We start from the raw sequence: 14,551 nt of genomic DNA, 5'->3' as shown, positions 1-14,551 counted from the left end.
GTTTCAAAACATATATCTGAAGACCAAAACTCTTAATTTAAGGGTGAAATCGTACGTTTAAACCCATTTCTTGTCGCCAGGACGAATGCCAGTAAAGCTTCTCTATATGCAAAAACTCCATTTTTTTTTCTTTTTTGTGTTGTTTTGTGAGGGAGTGGACATTACATGTGGTCACACTCTGCTGAAAGTGTGTGAACACATCTTAAAACCTAAAGTATGGCTCAGAGTTGGTCACTTGTAGTGCTAACCTTCTGAGATGTTAATGCTCTTGAACCTGAGCTCAAATGTGATTCCTACAGACCGCCTTTTATTTGATCTCTGGTTTTAAAGAGTGCAGATTAGACCTGATTTATTAGCGGATAATTTATATTTAACTTATAATATTTTGATGCTGATGCGAATGCAATAATTTCACATGGTTAAAAAAAAAGTTTTCTGAATAAAGTGAGATTGTGAGGCTGATATAATTTCTCTAATCTTTGTTGTTATAAAGAAATCACAGACTCATTGTATTTGAATTTATTTATTAAAATAGCAAAAAAGGGATTATAATGTTCTATTTACATAACAGGACAAAATGACAAACTCAGTCACTTTCTGAAATACCAGTCAGCATGTTCAGCTTTAAATGCAAATCAAATCAGTTAATAGGGTTTTTTTTTTTACAGCTCAGTAGATGGACACTAAAAGTCTACGTCCACATTACAAACAAAATTGTGTTTGAAAACGGCTGGATTTGTCTTCGTTGAAGTGAGATTTACAAAATATCGGTTTATTTAATACAATTTTGTCCGTCTGTGCTTGTCATACGCCCAGGTAGATGTTATTGCTATGTGATTTCAGTGAATAGAAAGCATCATCACAAACTCTGAAAATGAAGCAGAACAAAACCCAGAGTCAGAATTGTGTCGTCGACCAGCACTGATGGAAAATGGAAAGTTTGATGACCTCCCACCTTCAAAGTCGATGCTTCCGTCTGCATTAACGTCCAGCTCCTTCAGGATCTCCTCCAGCTCTCCCTTCTTCAGCTTCTCCCCCAGAAGGCTTTTCAGAGCTTCTTTCATCTCTTCCTGGTTTATCTTTCCATCTCCATCCAAGTCAAACTATTGTGAAGAAGAAAATTCTGATTTTGTATCTGAAATTTGGTCTAATTTCTCTACAGCTTTTCTTTCTTTTTTTTTCTTTTTTTATTTTGCTGTGAAATTTTATTTGAACAATTTTTTTCTCTAATTGTTTCTTTCCACCAATTTCACTGGATCTTTTTTTAAGTAGCTGACCTGTACAAAGGCTGACTGGAGTTCCTTGAGTCCCAGCATGTTTGTGGTTTCTCCCATCATCCTCGGTCCCATCAATTCAATAAAATCTTCAAAGTCCATTAACCCGCCCACTAAAGGAGAGACAGGGGGAAAAACACACAGCAAAAAGAGTTGACTTTCACCACATTTGATCCGCCCGCGCGTTTGGTAAAATAAAAAGTGAATTAAAGGCAAATTAAACACTTTTAATTGGTTTAATCTTTATTTTGTTCATGATGAAAAATGAAAAATCAAAGACATGGTGAAAGTGGGACTTTAATCAAAAGATTTGAAGGATTAAAAAGATTAGTTAGCCCTTTCATTAACATTTAATAATGAACTTTATTTTAAGTCAGAGACATTTTATTGATCAAATTAGTCAAACATGAACAAATTTTACTAAAAAGTGAGTGCAGTAAGATTTCTGAAAATGTAAAAAGAAAGCAGAAGAAAAGGACCATCTTATAAAATTTTTTTTTAAAAATGTCAGAGTTTAGATTGTGCTATTCCAAGGGAAGAATCCCTCACTGCGGGTCTGATAGTTATCTGTGGTTGAAATGTTTTCTCGTCAGACTCACTTCTCATCTTGATCTGTTGTACGATCTCCAGCAGCTCCATCTCGGTGGGCATGTATCCCATGGTCCTCATGCATTCAGCCACATCTTTGTAGTTCAGATAGCCGTCCTGGTCGTAGTCAAACTCCTTGAAGGCTTCTTGCAGCTCTGTGAAGTTTCAGAAAATATTTACAGCCCCAGGGACGATCAATCATGTTAACTTAAATAAAAACTCTCTTAGCAAAAACTAAACGGGATAATACAATTAATGCACATGTTTTTTCATAACTAAACTGAAGGAAAATGTTATCATAAAAATCTCACTGCATGGAATTTAAGGGGTAATTCAACCTATTTTTGAAGGACGTCCTCTATATTTTAACATTGACAAAAAAGGATTTTAACTTTCTAACCACTCACAAGTTTCTATTATTGACATAAATACGGAGCTGCAGAAATGAGACTCACCGTCTATTTCAGCTTGAGCCAGGTCTCTGTCCTGATGAAACAGGAAATACAGTTTCATGGAAAATAAAAAGGGTGCTTTGATATATTTAAACTATTGACAAAATGTGAAAATGACTTAAAAAAAATCTGTATTCCTAATCTTTTTTCATTGTGACTAAGAGAAGTGGGCGACTTTCTCAGGTTACATTTATACCCAAAGCAAACAAAACATTATCAATTCAGAATTAAAAGCACCAGAGCACTTTACATGGAGGCTATTTTTAAGGACAAACAAGTGGAGTTGGAGTACATTTCTGGTGGATCACCTTAACAAACTGTGACATTAAGCCTTTACTAGAGAGCCACTAATGCAGCAGAGACACCAGGATCAGCGTCGGAAAGATGCCATGAGACTTAGACGTTCAGACGATGGGGATGGTGAACTACTGCTGTTTTTATTTTTTTATATATTTTGTATATGCATTTGTGTCGAGATAAAAAAATGTAACTGTGCATGAAAAACTTCTTCTGTTTAAGAAGATGAATGCAGTTTTGCCGTTATTGGCTACTTACGGCCCCAAAAACACTGTTGAGGATGGAGTTGTAGACTTTGTTCATGCTCTCTGTGTTTTTCTTGGCCTTCTTTGAGGATTTCTTTGGTGTCTCAGAAACTGAACCCGATGGGGAGTTTGTGGCTGTGCTAGTTTTCGAGCCACCATCTTTGCTGAAGAAAGTGAGAGAACAAACACTTCAAGTTGCTTGGCTTTCTCAAAGCCATATTAATTTAAGATTGCTAACCCACCCGTCTCCTAAGGCTGAATCGGCGGACGTTGTGGAAGAGGTCCTGTCTGCTGCTTTGGACATGCTGCAATAAAGAGGGAGTCAAGATATAAACAGCAAATACCCTCTATTGACTTACAAAAAATAATTATACAGGCCATTTTGCTTCACAGACCTGGTTCACTCCAGACTGCTTACCTTGTCGAATCTCCAACCTAAGTGCCGGGAAAACGACAGGAAGTTGAGATGCAGGAGCAGAGCGCTTCACGGTCCGTCTTGGTCGTAAATGATTTCAGAGACTCCTGTCAGACATGATTTCTGTCCTTCTCCATGCCCTGTCACCTTTAGAGAGGCTTAGCAGGTGATTACCTGGCTAAACATGCAGCCAATAGTCAGAGAGCAAATCGTAGAACAGCAGGGTCACCCGACTGGACTTCTTTCTCAGAGGTCAGAGTTTTCCTGGTTCCTGGCGTCATGAGTTGCTTTAAGTGGGAATGCCGCCAGTTTGGTTTGACTGATCTTTGATGAAACATCCTTTAGTAAGTGAGACCGTGACCACTGTTTTTGCAACTACCGGGACATTTAATACATTTTCCTAGTAAAATCTTTGAGTTTATTTAAAACTTTTAGTTTCTGAGCACAGAACCAAGGTTCAAGCTTATAGTCACAAACTTTCTGGAAAAGCCACTCCAGAAAGAAATGTTAGCCTCCATTCCATGGGTCATTAATTGATCAGAGAGGGTGTGAGCAGGCCATGCATGAGGCTAATTGACAGCGATAAGACACTCCCCCAGGCTCTTATTGGTTGTTTTTGACAGCGCTGTGCATTTCTGCATTTAGCACTAGAAGAAGGGAGAGGAGCCTGTTTTTTTTTTTTTCAGATTATTTGCCTCCTGATACTGTGATGACAGCAACAGATTTAACAAATATGTTAAATTGAAGAAAAATTCTATTCAATTTCTCATGTTAGATGGTGAATTTAACTAAAACAAAACTGTCCATGTTTAATACCGCTCTTGGATTTTCATGAAACATGCATATACTGTCATATGTTCATTTTGTTCCTAAGAGGTCTTGTGGAGATTTTTTAAAACAAAAATTGATTTGATTTCTTGCCGACTGATGATTCTGGTCTATCACCACTAGAGGGAGACAAAAGCTACATTTTCTATTATCCACAAATTTGTTGTAGTTTGCAATATCAATGCTCTTATCAAATATTTCCGTGGTATGTATTGACATTCAACAAGGAACATTCAATATATCACATGTGGTTTTATTGAGAAATATATAATTTATAAATCAAGTTTATTTGAATATCACATTTCAGAAACTTGGCAGTTCAAAGTTTGACCAGGATTTTTGTGGTTCAGATCATTTTGTTGAACTTTTATGTTCAGCAGTGGTCTGAACTTTTAAACATTAAGATTTGAAAAATAATTTTTCTGCATGCCTCAAAACTTCAGACCACTGCTGGATTGTATTTTTATTTTTTGCATGTTGTTATTTTCCATTTAAGGACAATATAAGGATGTAAATACTGTATGGTGATGAATATAAAAGTAAGTCTGAGTCAGAGGGGGTTTATGAAACTTTGCTTAATTTGTCACAGAAAGGTAAAGGAATTGTCTGAATATTCAGGTAAATATCCCAGTAAGGCCTAGATTTATAAAACACAAACGTTTCATTACGTCGGTTACTCTCACTGGTTTAAAAGAAGAAACAATTCTTGAAAAATCCAAGAACTTTATTTATAAAAAAGGAAATGACGCAGGCAAAGTTCACAATGCTAAACAATAAACTACAAGCTTTCCATGACGATGTAAATGTGATAAGACACAAATCTGTTCTGTGTCATCACCCGGCGCTATTTTCAGATTTCCTCTTTCCTGTGATTTATTCAGGAAAGTCACAGATGGCTCCATGTCCGGTAAATCTGCTGCTTTTGCATAAAATATGCTACATTTTTTACGGCAGCTTTTTTCTTTTCAATCTGTGGCTTCATTTTGATCCTCAAATTTAATTGGCTGCAAACCGGCAGCATTCATTAAAATCCATTAAGTGAAGCGTAATCTGCACTTTTAATAACTGAAGGTTATAAAAGAGAGGAAACTTCCAATTGAAGGAAATGTAATCAGGATGATGTCAGTACAATTGGAGTCTTTCCTTCTCTCACACACACACACACATACACACACACACATACACACACCTGTAACCTTCTGTACCAGGTATTGTTCTGATTTGATACAAGACATTACACACTTTCTTTTATTTTTGTTTTATTTTTTCCTCCTGTTTCTGAATCATTCTTCCCAACCTTCATCCTGCTTCCCATTGATGGGTCATCAAATAGTCTTCCTCACTCCCTCCATCTCTCTCCTCTCTCACACCCAGACCTTTCCCTTCCTGCCGCTCTCGCCTCCGTTTCTGCCGCCGCAGCAGCCGGTGCCCAGGCCGCGGTGCTGGGTGGCCGGCAGGTTCTTGTACACGGCCCGGCTGTACGGGATGAAGCACAGGCCCAGCTGGAGGTGTCGGGCCAGACGGCAGTACGCGGCCAACGCCAGGACCAGCAGAGGAGTGACCAGGAGGAAGCCCACCACCAGCAGAGCCACGCAGCCTCCGTCAGTCAGCAGGTCGGAGCAGTAGGGGGTCGTGCCGTGGGGGCGAACCTGCAGACGAAGATGAGGAAAACCGCAGTGAGGGGTTTGGTAGAGGTACAGAACTGTGCAAAAGGCAGTTTATTTTTTACTGCCTTAAATTCAATCCACTTTTTTCACTTGTGATACCGATACGAATATCTGAGGCTCAGTATCAGCTGACACCAATCCAATAAAGAAAACAGCCCTGAATTAAACAAAAACGTCTATTTTTTTCAAACCAGCAGACATAAATAAGGTGAATTACAAATTTATTTGATAACTCTGCACCACAACAGCACTCTTAAATACAGCAACAGCTTTCCGAGCTTGGTCAAACATGTAAAAACAACACAGCCAAGTGTGAAATAAATAAAGAAACTAGATCGACTACTTTGGTCAAACATGTGAAAATAAAGTCCAACAAACTTTCTTTCAAATGGTTCAGAAATTCAAGTAGGAATTCTAGATATAATGTAAAATAGCTAAAGTATAACATCTCTCAGAGCACCAAGCATAGAATTAGACTGAATAGACCTGCCTTCATGGATCAACCATGTTGTCACTGACACCTAATTGATTAATTATTTGAATATCTTGACTGATACAGATATTAACATCGGATCGGTGCTTCTCTAGTATAATTCTCAAGAATGTTTTCCAGGGTTTTTCCAGGGTCTAGGCTAATTTTCAAACAATTACTGCTTGTTATGGTTTCTCATTACTATTTTTAAATTAACATTAAAAACTGTATTTTGCCTGTGTTAGCAAGCAGAAGAAAGAGGAAGTAAAGTTCATATATTAAAGAGCGCCAAGTGTCAAAGGTTGCCACATTTTAGACTCTGTGGCTGAATAAGGAAGCTCTTTTGGGAGGTTTCTGTCCTCCCGACATCCAGAAGGAAGCGCCAAAAGCAGTTCTCTCTCTCCTGCTAGCGTGAAGTGTGTGTGTGGTCTTCAGAATGGCGTGATTTGTCTGTTTCATTTGGTACCGGATTTATTGGACTGCTGGAACTTCAGCCAACACGTTTGTTTTTACTCAGCAGAACAGCCAATAAGGAACTCTTAACGCAAGACTTTTCAAGATCCAATTACCTTGTAAAAAGCAGACGAGGTAGTAACTAGTTGCACTTACTCAGCTACATTGATTGACCGTGCTTTGCGTAATTAAATCTTAGTAACAAAACTAATAATATTGAAAAGTGGGACGCCATTTTGTGATTGACGACTCAGTGTGACGCAAAAACATGGTTGTCACAAAATCACAATATTTGTCTGGCAAAACATTACGGAAAAACAAAATATAAGATTGAAAAAAAAAACATTGGTTATTAAAATTGACAGTTTTACATATTCGTCAGATATGTTAAAAAAAATGACAAATATCAGCTGACACCAATGCTAATGCCTCCTTATCCTGCGTCTATTCACTTTGCCTAAACTGTTGCCTAATATATTCCAAGGGTTGTGAACTTACATTTTTCATGCTAATGTATTTTTTAGCTTTGTGTCAGAGCAGCAAATGATCACATTGGAGATAACTGACATTGCTCAAAATGCTAACAGTCGCAGAGTGCAGAGTGATGGAAGCACAGATGAGGAAGAGAGGGAAGAAGCAAGTAGTGATGTATCCCATTTTAAATAATATTGTCACCATTGCAAAATGTTCTAATGTCGTGCAGCCCCAGTGTGAAGTAGCTTTAAAAAAAAAAATCTAAACAAAATAATTAAACATTCAGAAAAAGTATAAATGAAGAAGACTGTGTTAAACCTTCACAAGGTGCAAAATATAAAGAAATGAGAATTGCCTCAAGACTTTTGCACAGTGCTACATTCAAGGGAAGAGGTCACGGATAAAAGAGGGAGATGACGCACTCCGTGTGGTATGTACGAGGTGAGGACAGGCCCTGGTTTGTAATCTGAAACGAAACGCTCACATTTATGGGCACCGTTAAGAATCACCCTCTCAAAACTAAAACCCCTTTTTACGTGAAATGAATTAGGCTCGAACCTTACGGCAAACTGTAAGGTCCAAATCTGTTTTCTCATCGTCTGAATGGCGCATGCCGTTGAACACTTGTTGCTGAGCAATAACAGAGCGAGTGGGTGAAGAGGTGAAGGGATCGCGATTTGAATGTGGGAGGGAAGCTGAGAGACAGATGGCCCGAATCATCCTTATCGGCCTTTGAGAAACGAATGTTTGAGTGTCCAAACAAAACGCAGAAACGGTTTCCAGACCCTCAGCAGCATCGAAAATAAAACTGATGGCAGCAAATCTATTAAATTCAGATTTTTTTCTTTCTCTTAATATGCATGAAGTTATCCAACAACTACAGCTTTTGTTTTTGTTGGATGATACAACAAATACATATGAATAGAGTCACATTCAGGAAAAGGCCAGAAATTGCAGCAATTTGTAGTTTAATCTGCTGATGTTTTCTACAGGTAGTCGGTCACCACAGACTTGAATTAAGTGTCACAGACCAGTGTGGGATGCGCCTCTCTATCTCAAAGTCTTGACTCAATCCCAAATGTTGTGCTTGTATTTGCATTGGGAGATGTCAGAGCAGCACAAATGGGAAATCGTCAGGCTGCAAAAACAAAACAAAACCATCTGGGAGGCAGCTGGAACATTAGGAGCGGCTAAATCAACATTTTTTCTGCATTTTGGGGAACAGAAGAAACTCTTAAGCTTCTTAAGATAAAACCGGATCTCTTTATATGTCCATAGACAAATTAAATATGTCTGTACAATTGCAGGAAAAGGAAAAGTTGTCATAAGTCGATCATAGTTCACAGGGTTGGGGAGATTGATAACTGTTTAAAACGTACCTCGACTTGTTTAGAGATAATGATGGTTTTATAAGACTTCCCAGATTGGAAGGCTTAAAAAAAACACCAACCAAAAATAAAACAGCTCCTCTAATTCATTTCTGATGTCTTTCTGCCCTGGCATGGTGTTAAACTCATGCAGGGTTTGACTTTGTTCTCTGATAAGAAGAATTAATGTCAGTTTTGTTAATCTGTTATGATTTTTTTTATCCACTTTTAACTAGATTTAAATCAATTTAGAATCTTTTAAATACTCGCTCATTTTAATGTTCTCAAAATGGAGAAATCCTGTAATTTGGTTTCTAAATTTGATGCATCTGAAGTAAAATATTCTGTTTTCAAACTGGTTGAGTTTGAATCCTTTGTACTTTCTATTCTTTTGGTTTTTCTTGTTATCCCAGCATGCCAGAGGCTGGATAATCCCCCTCTAATCTGATGTCACATGAGGTCTGATTGTGAGAGAACATGAGAACAGAGAGAATCCTGCTTTCTCTGGTCATTAAAGGGAGGTCGGCGATTTAAAAAAACTAAAATAAAAACAGAAAACTGTTTTTTGGACAAATCCACAAAGCTTGGATGACGTATTGATCCAATTCAGGGTGATTAAAGCCAATAACACACAGGTAGTTTCTGTACTGATAATGTTTTATATTATTTTCTTTGTTTATTACTTAGTTGAAGGAAACCAGTTGCTCTTCTGGCTCCCTCCAGATTCCCATCTCCCCAATATCTGAAGGAACGTCAGATCTATCTGATTATAAAATCTCTCATCAGAGATGGAGCCAAAAATCCACCCTCCGCCTCAAGCAAAACTATTTCAAACTTCTGGATCAAAGTTATAAGATTAGCACTTTCAGATGTTTTATGAAAGGATGGGATTGACAATCTTCCAGCCCCCTTGTAGTCTGGTGTTAAATTGCTATTTTATGTGATAGACACAAAGTATGTACAAAGTAGTACATATTGGTAAATTGGTAAGAAAAATGTGTGATTATATGTCAGTTTTTATTTGTAAAATGCCTGAAGATGATATTTGGGGTAAACTGCAGCTATTGAAAGAACCTGAACTGAATCAAAGAGAACCTTCTTTACATGTAAGGAACACGATGGCGTCCTCATCATTTTGGCCTGTTTTTTTTTTAATCGACCCACTTTCCAAATATGCTTTAAATCTCCTGATCTATCAAGATTATTGTAGTGGTCGATTATAGTGTAAAAGTTCACAACGTCACAGGTCAGTACATGTTCAGTTTGCTTCAATCAAGAAAACTTAACTATTTCTCCTTTCTCAGCAGTAAACGAGGATTTTCTTTCATTTTGCACTTAATTAGATTTTCTTATGTTCTGAAACATAAGCATATGTGGTTGGATTTTTTCCAATGATTAAAGCAGCAGGCAAGTTACACATTATAACCACTTAAAAACAGTTTAATTAGTAATTAATTGTAAGTAAGACCATGTCAACATTGTAGAATAAAACATGTTTAAATCGCCTTGGTGTTGTTGTCATTTAGACGCCCTGTTATCCCAGCTGTACCTGAACGAAGCATCTGAAGCTGTTGGGAAACTTCCCTCATTTTATATCATGAAATCGAATCGTATCGGTTCCACACATGTTCGTATCGAACCGGCAGGGCTGGACATTGTCGGTATGAATGCATGAATCGTCACTTCTTACCGTAGAGTGACACAGGAAGCCGAACACAACCATGACGGTGGCCGGGGTCAGGATGGTGCCGAACACGACGGCGGCGAGGCAAGCGTTGATGGCAGCGATCACCAGGTTCTGAGCCGTCACCAACACCGAGCAGGCCCAGCAGTCCAGCGAGCCGCGCAGCTCCAGAGGGGCCTCGCTCCCCCCGACGCCGCTCTCGGCTGCGGAGTATGGAGGAGGTATGACCACGCGCGACGGGGTTTCTCTGCCTCCCCCCACGGCGGTGGTGGATGCCAGGGAGTTGGAGTGGTGCAGGTGCTGCTGGTGGTTGGAGTGGTGATGGAGGTGAGGCGGCAGCTCCTCGGAGAGGTCCAGGGCCTGGTGGTGGGCCCCCTTCTCCAGAGTGCTGCTCAGACTCATGGTGAACTGGACCGAGAAAAATGAAAAGGAAGAAAGAGGCAACAAATGTCAGGAGCTGCGAGATGGAACAGGGTGAATTTACCAAAGTTGCTTATTTAACTTTGGGTTCATGAAGAGGTTAGATGTTTAATCTGTGAGGAAGTGTCTGAATCTCCCTGAGACGTGATTATCATCAGCAAGCTGATTGGATGAAAGGAAAGGGGCCCATAATTGCTGTTTGTGTGTTGTGGTGAAGGGATGAACTAACATCAAGGTCAGGGTATGTTTGTGTTTTCCAGATGTGAAGTTGTTGCATATTTAAATTAATATTGCTTGAACTTTGTCACTTTTTACCACATAGCAACCACAACTCACATATTTTACTGTGATTTTATGGGACAAACCATCACAGGGTAGAACAAACTTGGATTGGAAGGAAAATTATACCGGTTTGTTTTGAATCTATGAAAACTTAGGGATGCGTTTGTGTTTTCTTGAATACTCATAAATAAAACATGTGGAACTCATTTCCTTCAGAAGTCACCTGATTGGTAAACTATGTGGCCCGGTGTGCAATTTAGTCTCAGTATAAATTCTGATATAGGTTTAGGGATTATTGTTAGGGTTGTTATTGTGGTCCAGTCAAAGTCCAAACCAAAACCCAGTTGAGAATTTGTGGCAAGACTTAAAGATTCATCCTCATAGATGTTCTCCATCAAATCTGACTTTGCTTTAGCTGCTTTAAAAGAAAGAAAAGACAACAATTTCAGTCCCTTGATGTGCGAAAGTGTTTTTTTTTTTAAGTACTCCCAATGATTTGCAGCTGTAATTACATGGTTCTTCAGAACATTGCGTCAATGCGAATTTTGTTTTTAGGTGTCTTTTTAAAAGAAAAACAAATAGAAAAACATTGTTACCTTACTGTTCGTCTTCACAATTATGCACTACTGAATGTTGATTTTTCACATATTTTCCCAACAAAATACATAAACATTTGAAGTTGTAACATAAAAAATAGTTTGAAAAGAATTTATAGGGGCCGATATCTTACTACAAAGCACTGCCTTACTCCTCTGCCACAGCATACTCCTCTTCCCCAGATTTAGATATTGATAGAATGTGTTAGAGTATCTAGTAGACTAAAACAGTTTTATTAATGTTGCTTTTACTGAAGAATATCAGCAGAATTAGATTTACAACCTATTTCAACCACATTTTTGGATGAGACTTTGCCAATGTTCATGTTTCCAAACTCTGATGTCAGAGTTTTACTGGAAGTTCTGGTTGGATCCAAGATTCTTTAGTTTGCATTCATCCTGTTTTTGGACAGATTTTTTTTTTTTTTTTTTTTTTTTGTGATAAGCAGCTGTGTCTGGTACAGGATATCCTTACCTCTCGAGGGTCATGAGACAGAGTAGCAGATTTAAAAAATGGTCGCAGCACTTAAAATATTCCTCTCTTGTTAATATATATCAGTGCTTTGATGCTAAAATGCAGGAAATTTGTACCGGACCTCAATGTGAGAAAGTAGAGATTTTTTTTTACTCATTTTTGATTTTCGTTTAGATGAGATCACCGAGCTAAAAATCTACTCTGTTTTTATCCCTGCATTTATATTTGTCTTCAAAGTGCTTTGAGATGACACCAGTTGTGAATTCGCCCGATGCTGAAAACAGAAGAGGGCCGAGAACCGACCCCTGTGGTGCAACGTACACCGAGTTGAGACAAAACAATCATGATCCAACCCAGGGGTCCACATATTGCAAGAAACATCTAGAGAATGGGGCAGAAGCCAAACTAAGCATTTACCTTTGTCAAATTTAAAAGTTTGTGGAGCATAAAAAGAAATTGATAAGAAATATCGTGGGGAGCTCATAAACCAAACATTAACAATCAACTGGGTTGTTTTTTCTAAACGCTTGTTAAAATAAGATCAGGTCGGGTTAGTGACGAATTAGAAAATATTAGTGTGATGTAACCTGTTTGTTTAACGTGGCCCTGGTCTATTGTTGTCCCAAGTGTTGTGAGGTGGAAGGTCACAGAGGAAGGCCTGGCAGGAAGGTGCATTCGCGCTCATGCTTGTGTGTGTGAGTCACACACACACACACACACACACACACACACACACACACACACACACACACACACACACACACACACACACACACACACACACACACACATGCCTTCGTGATAAAATGCAGTGTGAAATTTTCAAACTTTGTTGAAATTGATTGGAAATTGCATGCAAATATGGTAATTAGCATTTTAGACAAATAAAATTGTCGGTGCTAAATCTGTAATCTTGGCATTTTTATTGACATTAATATATCCTTGATATTTCTAACCAGATGCAGTGACAATCGAACTAAAACATTTACACTCTAAAATAGTTGTTCTTTTCCTTTTGCCGTTAATTTTCCTCTTTGTCTTTCATTCAGAATAATTTACATAATTAAATGTTTATGCAAATGTTTTTTCCCCTGTTAGATGATGAACCTAAAATATCAAGTTGAGGAAATTTCACCTTGCTCTGGGTGTTTCTGGTTTTCTTTGAAGTGTAACCTGCTGATTCAAAATTAGTAATTAAATTAATTTTAGTTTTTAAAATAAATTAAAAAAACTAATCCATAAATGAAGGAATTACCATTTTTTCCCCCATTCAAATCTTTTTTCTTTTGGGTGATTTGTCAGCACTGATCAAAAGAAAAACGTCAATATCTCACCAATTGCTTTTGTATTAAAAAGCTTTAATTTATGTTTTAGTCATTTTTTTTCGGTTTTATTTCTTAGTCAAAAAAGTGGAAATTTTCATTTGACTTTTTATTTCTTTCCCTTTTGCATAATTTATAAGGTCAGTCAGTAAAACAATAAGGTTCTTTGAGAACCTTCACAAAACACTTTTAAGATGCTTTAGGTGTTTGAATTTTTTGTTTGTGGAAATAGTTTTTGACGCCAACATAGAGAGGCTAACTGTGGGCTGTCAGGCTGCGGCGCATCCTATCTGTTCTTCTTCTTCATTAATCTGAGCCAAATTAGCTCCGATGTTTCTATTTCTCTAAGACTCTTAGACCTGAAAATCAGCTTGGAGTGTTCAGGCGTTGGTTTTTTCCCCCCAGGTCAGACGTGCAGAGAAACGTAAGGGAACGGGAGAGATGCTGCAGCTCTTGTACTCACGTTGTGATGTGTGGCCTGTTGGACCTGTAGCTGTGCCTCCTCCAGATTTGCTTCTCGTTAGGACGACTGCAGGCCACTTGGTTTCTCTGCTCGGCTCAACGACTCTCTTTCTTCTTTCAGTTATTTTTCCGCCTTTTCTTTCTCTTATGATTTTGTTTCTTCTGGTGGTTTCCTGCTGCTCCCCGCTCCTTCTGGTTTTTCTTTCCTTTATCTCAGTTGTCAGCCACTATATTCTCCTTTATTTTTGGCCTAGTTGCAACTTTAAATTAGTTGCTAACACCGTGTGCACACATATTGATGAAAACACTAGCTCTCACAGTTCCTCTGGTCTTTGTTTTAAGCATGTCAAACTTTTACCTCCGCCTCTTTTACCCCCTGCCCACCCATCTGATTGCGCCCACATCCAGCCCACTTTTTCTCCCCTCCCATCAGACTTATCAGCCTCTCTCCAGCGGCTCCTCTCAGCGGACGCATTCCACCGCTCATATCCAGAACGTGCTGCCCCCCTCCTCTCCCTGCTGCAGTGGGGGCTGGGTTCGTCTTTTAGGGGTCAGCATGGGGCGGCAGGCCTGATAAGTTGAGGTTCAGGAGAGTAGAAAACAGGGGGGGAAGGGCCGCTCAGTCAGACTTTTGGTGTGTCTCCTCACAGTTATGGAGCAGACGAATCAACGGTGTTGAAATACATGTTCGGTTTGGTGGATCAACTTCTTTTAAAGCAACTTTTCAGGTACTTTTTCCAAAATCTCTGTGAAAATAAAGAGCAAAGAGCGAAACATC

At 38.7% G+C, this 14,551-nt stretch overlaps 2 protein-coding genes across 2 annotated transcripts; both read right to left on the bottom strand.

Moving 5' to 3' along the window:
- Positions 1 to 507: 507 nt before the first annotated feature.
- si:cabz01076231.1 (calcium-binding protein 2) lies at positions 508 to 3,431 on the bottom strand. Its single transcript, XM_055051112.1, has 8 exons — positions 3,275 to 3,431; positions 3,099 to 3,161; positions 2,870 to 3,020; positions 2,318 to 2,348; positions 1,874 to 2,017; positions 1,278 to 1,387; positions 956 to 1,103; positions 508 to 868 (listed from the first exon to the last, which is right to left on the bottom strand). Exons 2-8 carry the CDS (start codon positions 3,158 to 3,160, stop codon positions 840 to 842), a joined length of 675 nt encoding a protein of 224 aa, XP_054907087.1. The 5' UTR covers position 3,161; positions 3,275 to 3,431; the 3' UTR covers positions 508 to 839.
- A 988-nt stretch (positions 3,432 to 4,419) lies between these two features.
- Positions 4,420 to 14,109, bottom strand: tmem88b (transmembrane protein 88 b). The gene is made up of 3 exons (XM_055051146.1): positions 13,775 to 14,109; positions 10,223 to 10,624; positions 4,420 to 5,748 (listed from the first exon to the last, which is right to left on the bottom strand). The coding sequence occupies exons 2-3, from the start codon at positions 10,616 to 10,618 to the stop codon at positions 5,464 to 5,466; spliced, it is 681 nt and encodes a 226-aa protein (XP_054907121.1). The 5' UTR covers positions 10,619 to 10,624; positions 13,775 to 14,109; the 3' UTR covers positions 4,420 to 5,463.
- Positions 14,110 to 14,551: the final 442 nt, after the last annotated feature.

The sequence above is a fragment of the Poeciliopsis prolifica genome, unplaced genomic scaffold (genome assembly GCF_027474105.1).
Source record: "Poeciliopsis prolifica strain line A6 unplaced genomic scaffold, Auburn_PproV2 SCAFFOLD032, whole genome shotgun sequence".
Classification (NCBI taxonomy): domain Eukaryota; kingdom Metazoa; phylum Chordata; class Actinopteri; order Cyprinodontiformes; family Poeciliidae; genus Poeciliopsis; species Poeciliopsis prolifica.
Note: the sequence above shows the minus strand (reverse complement) of the source record. Positions and strands in the feature narration are given on the sequence as shown.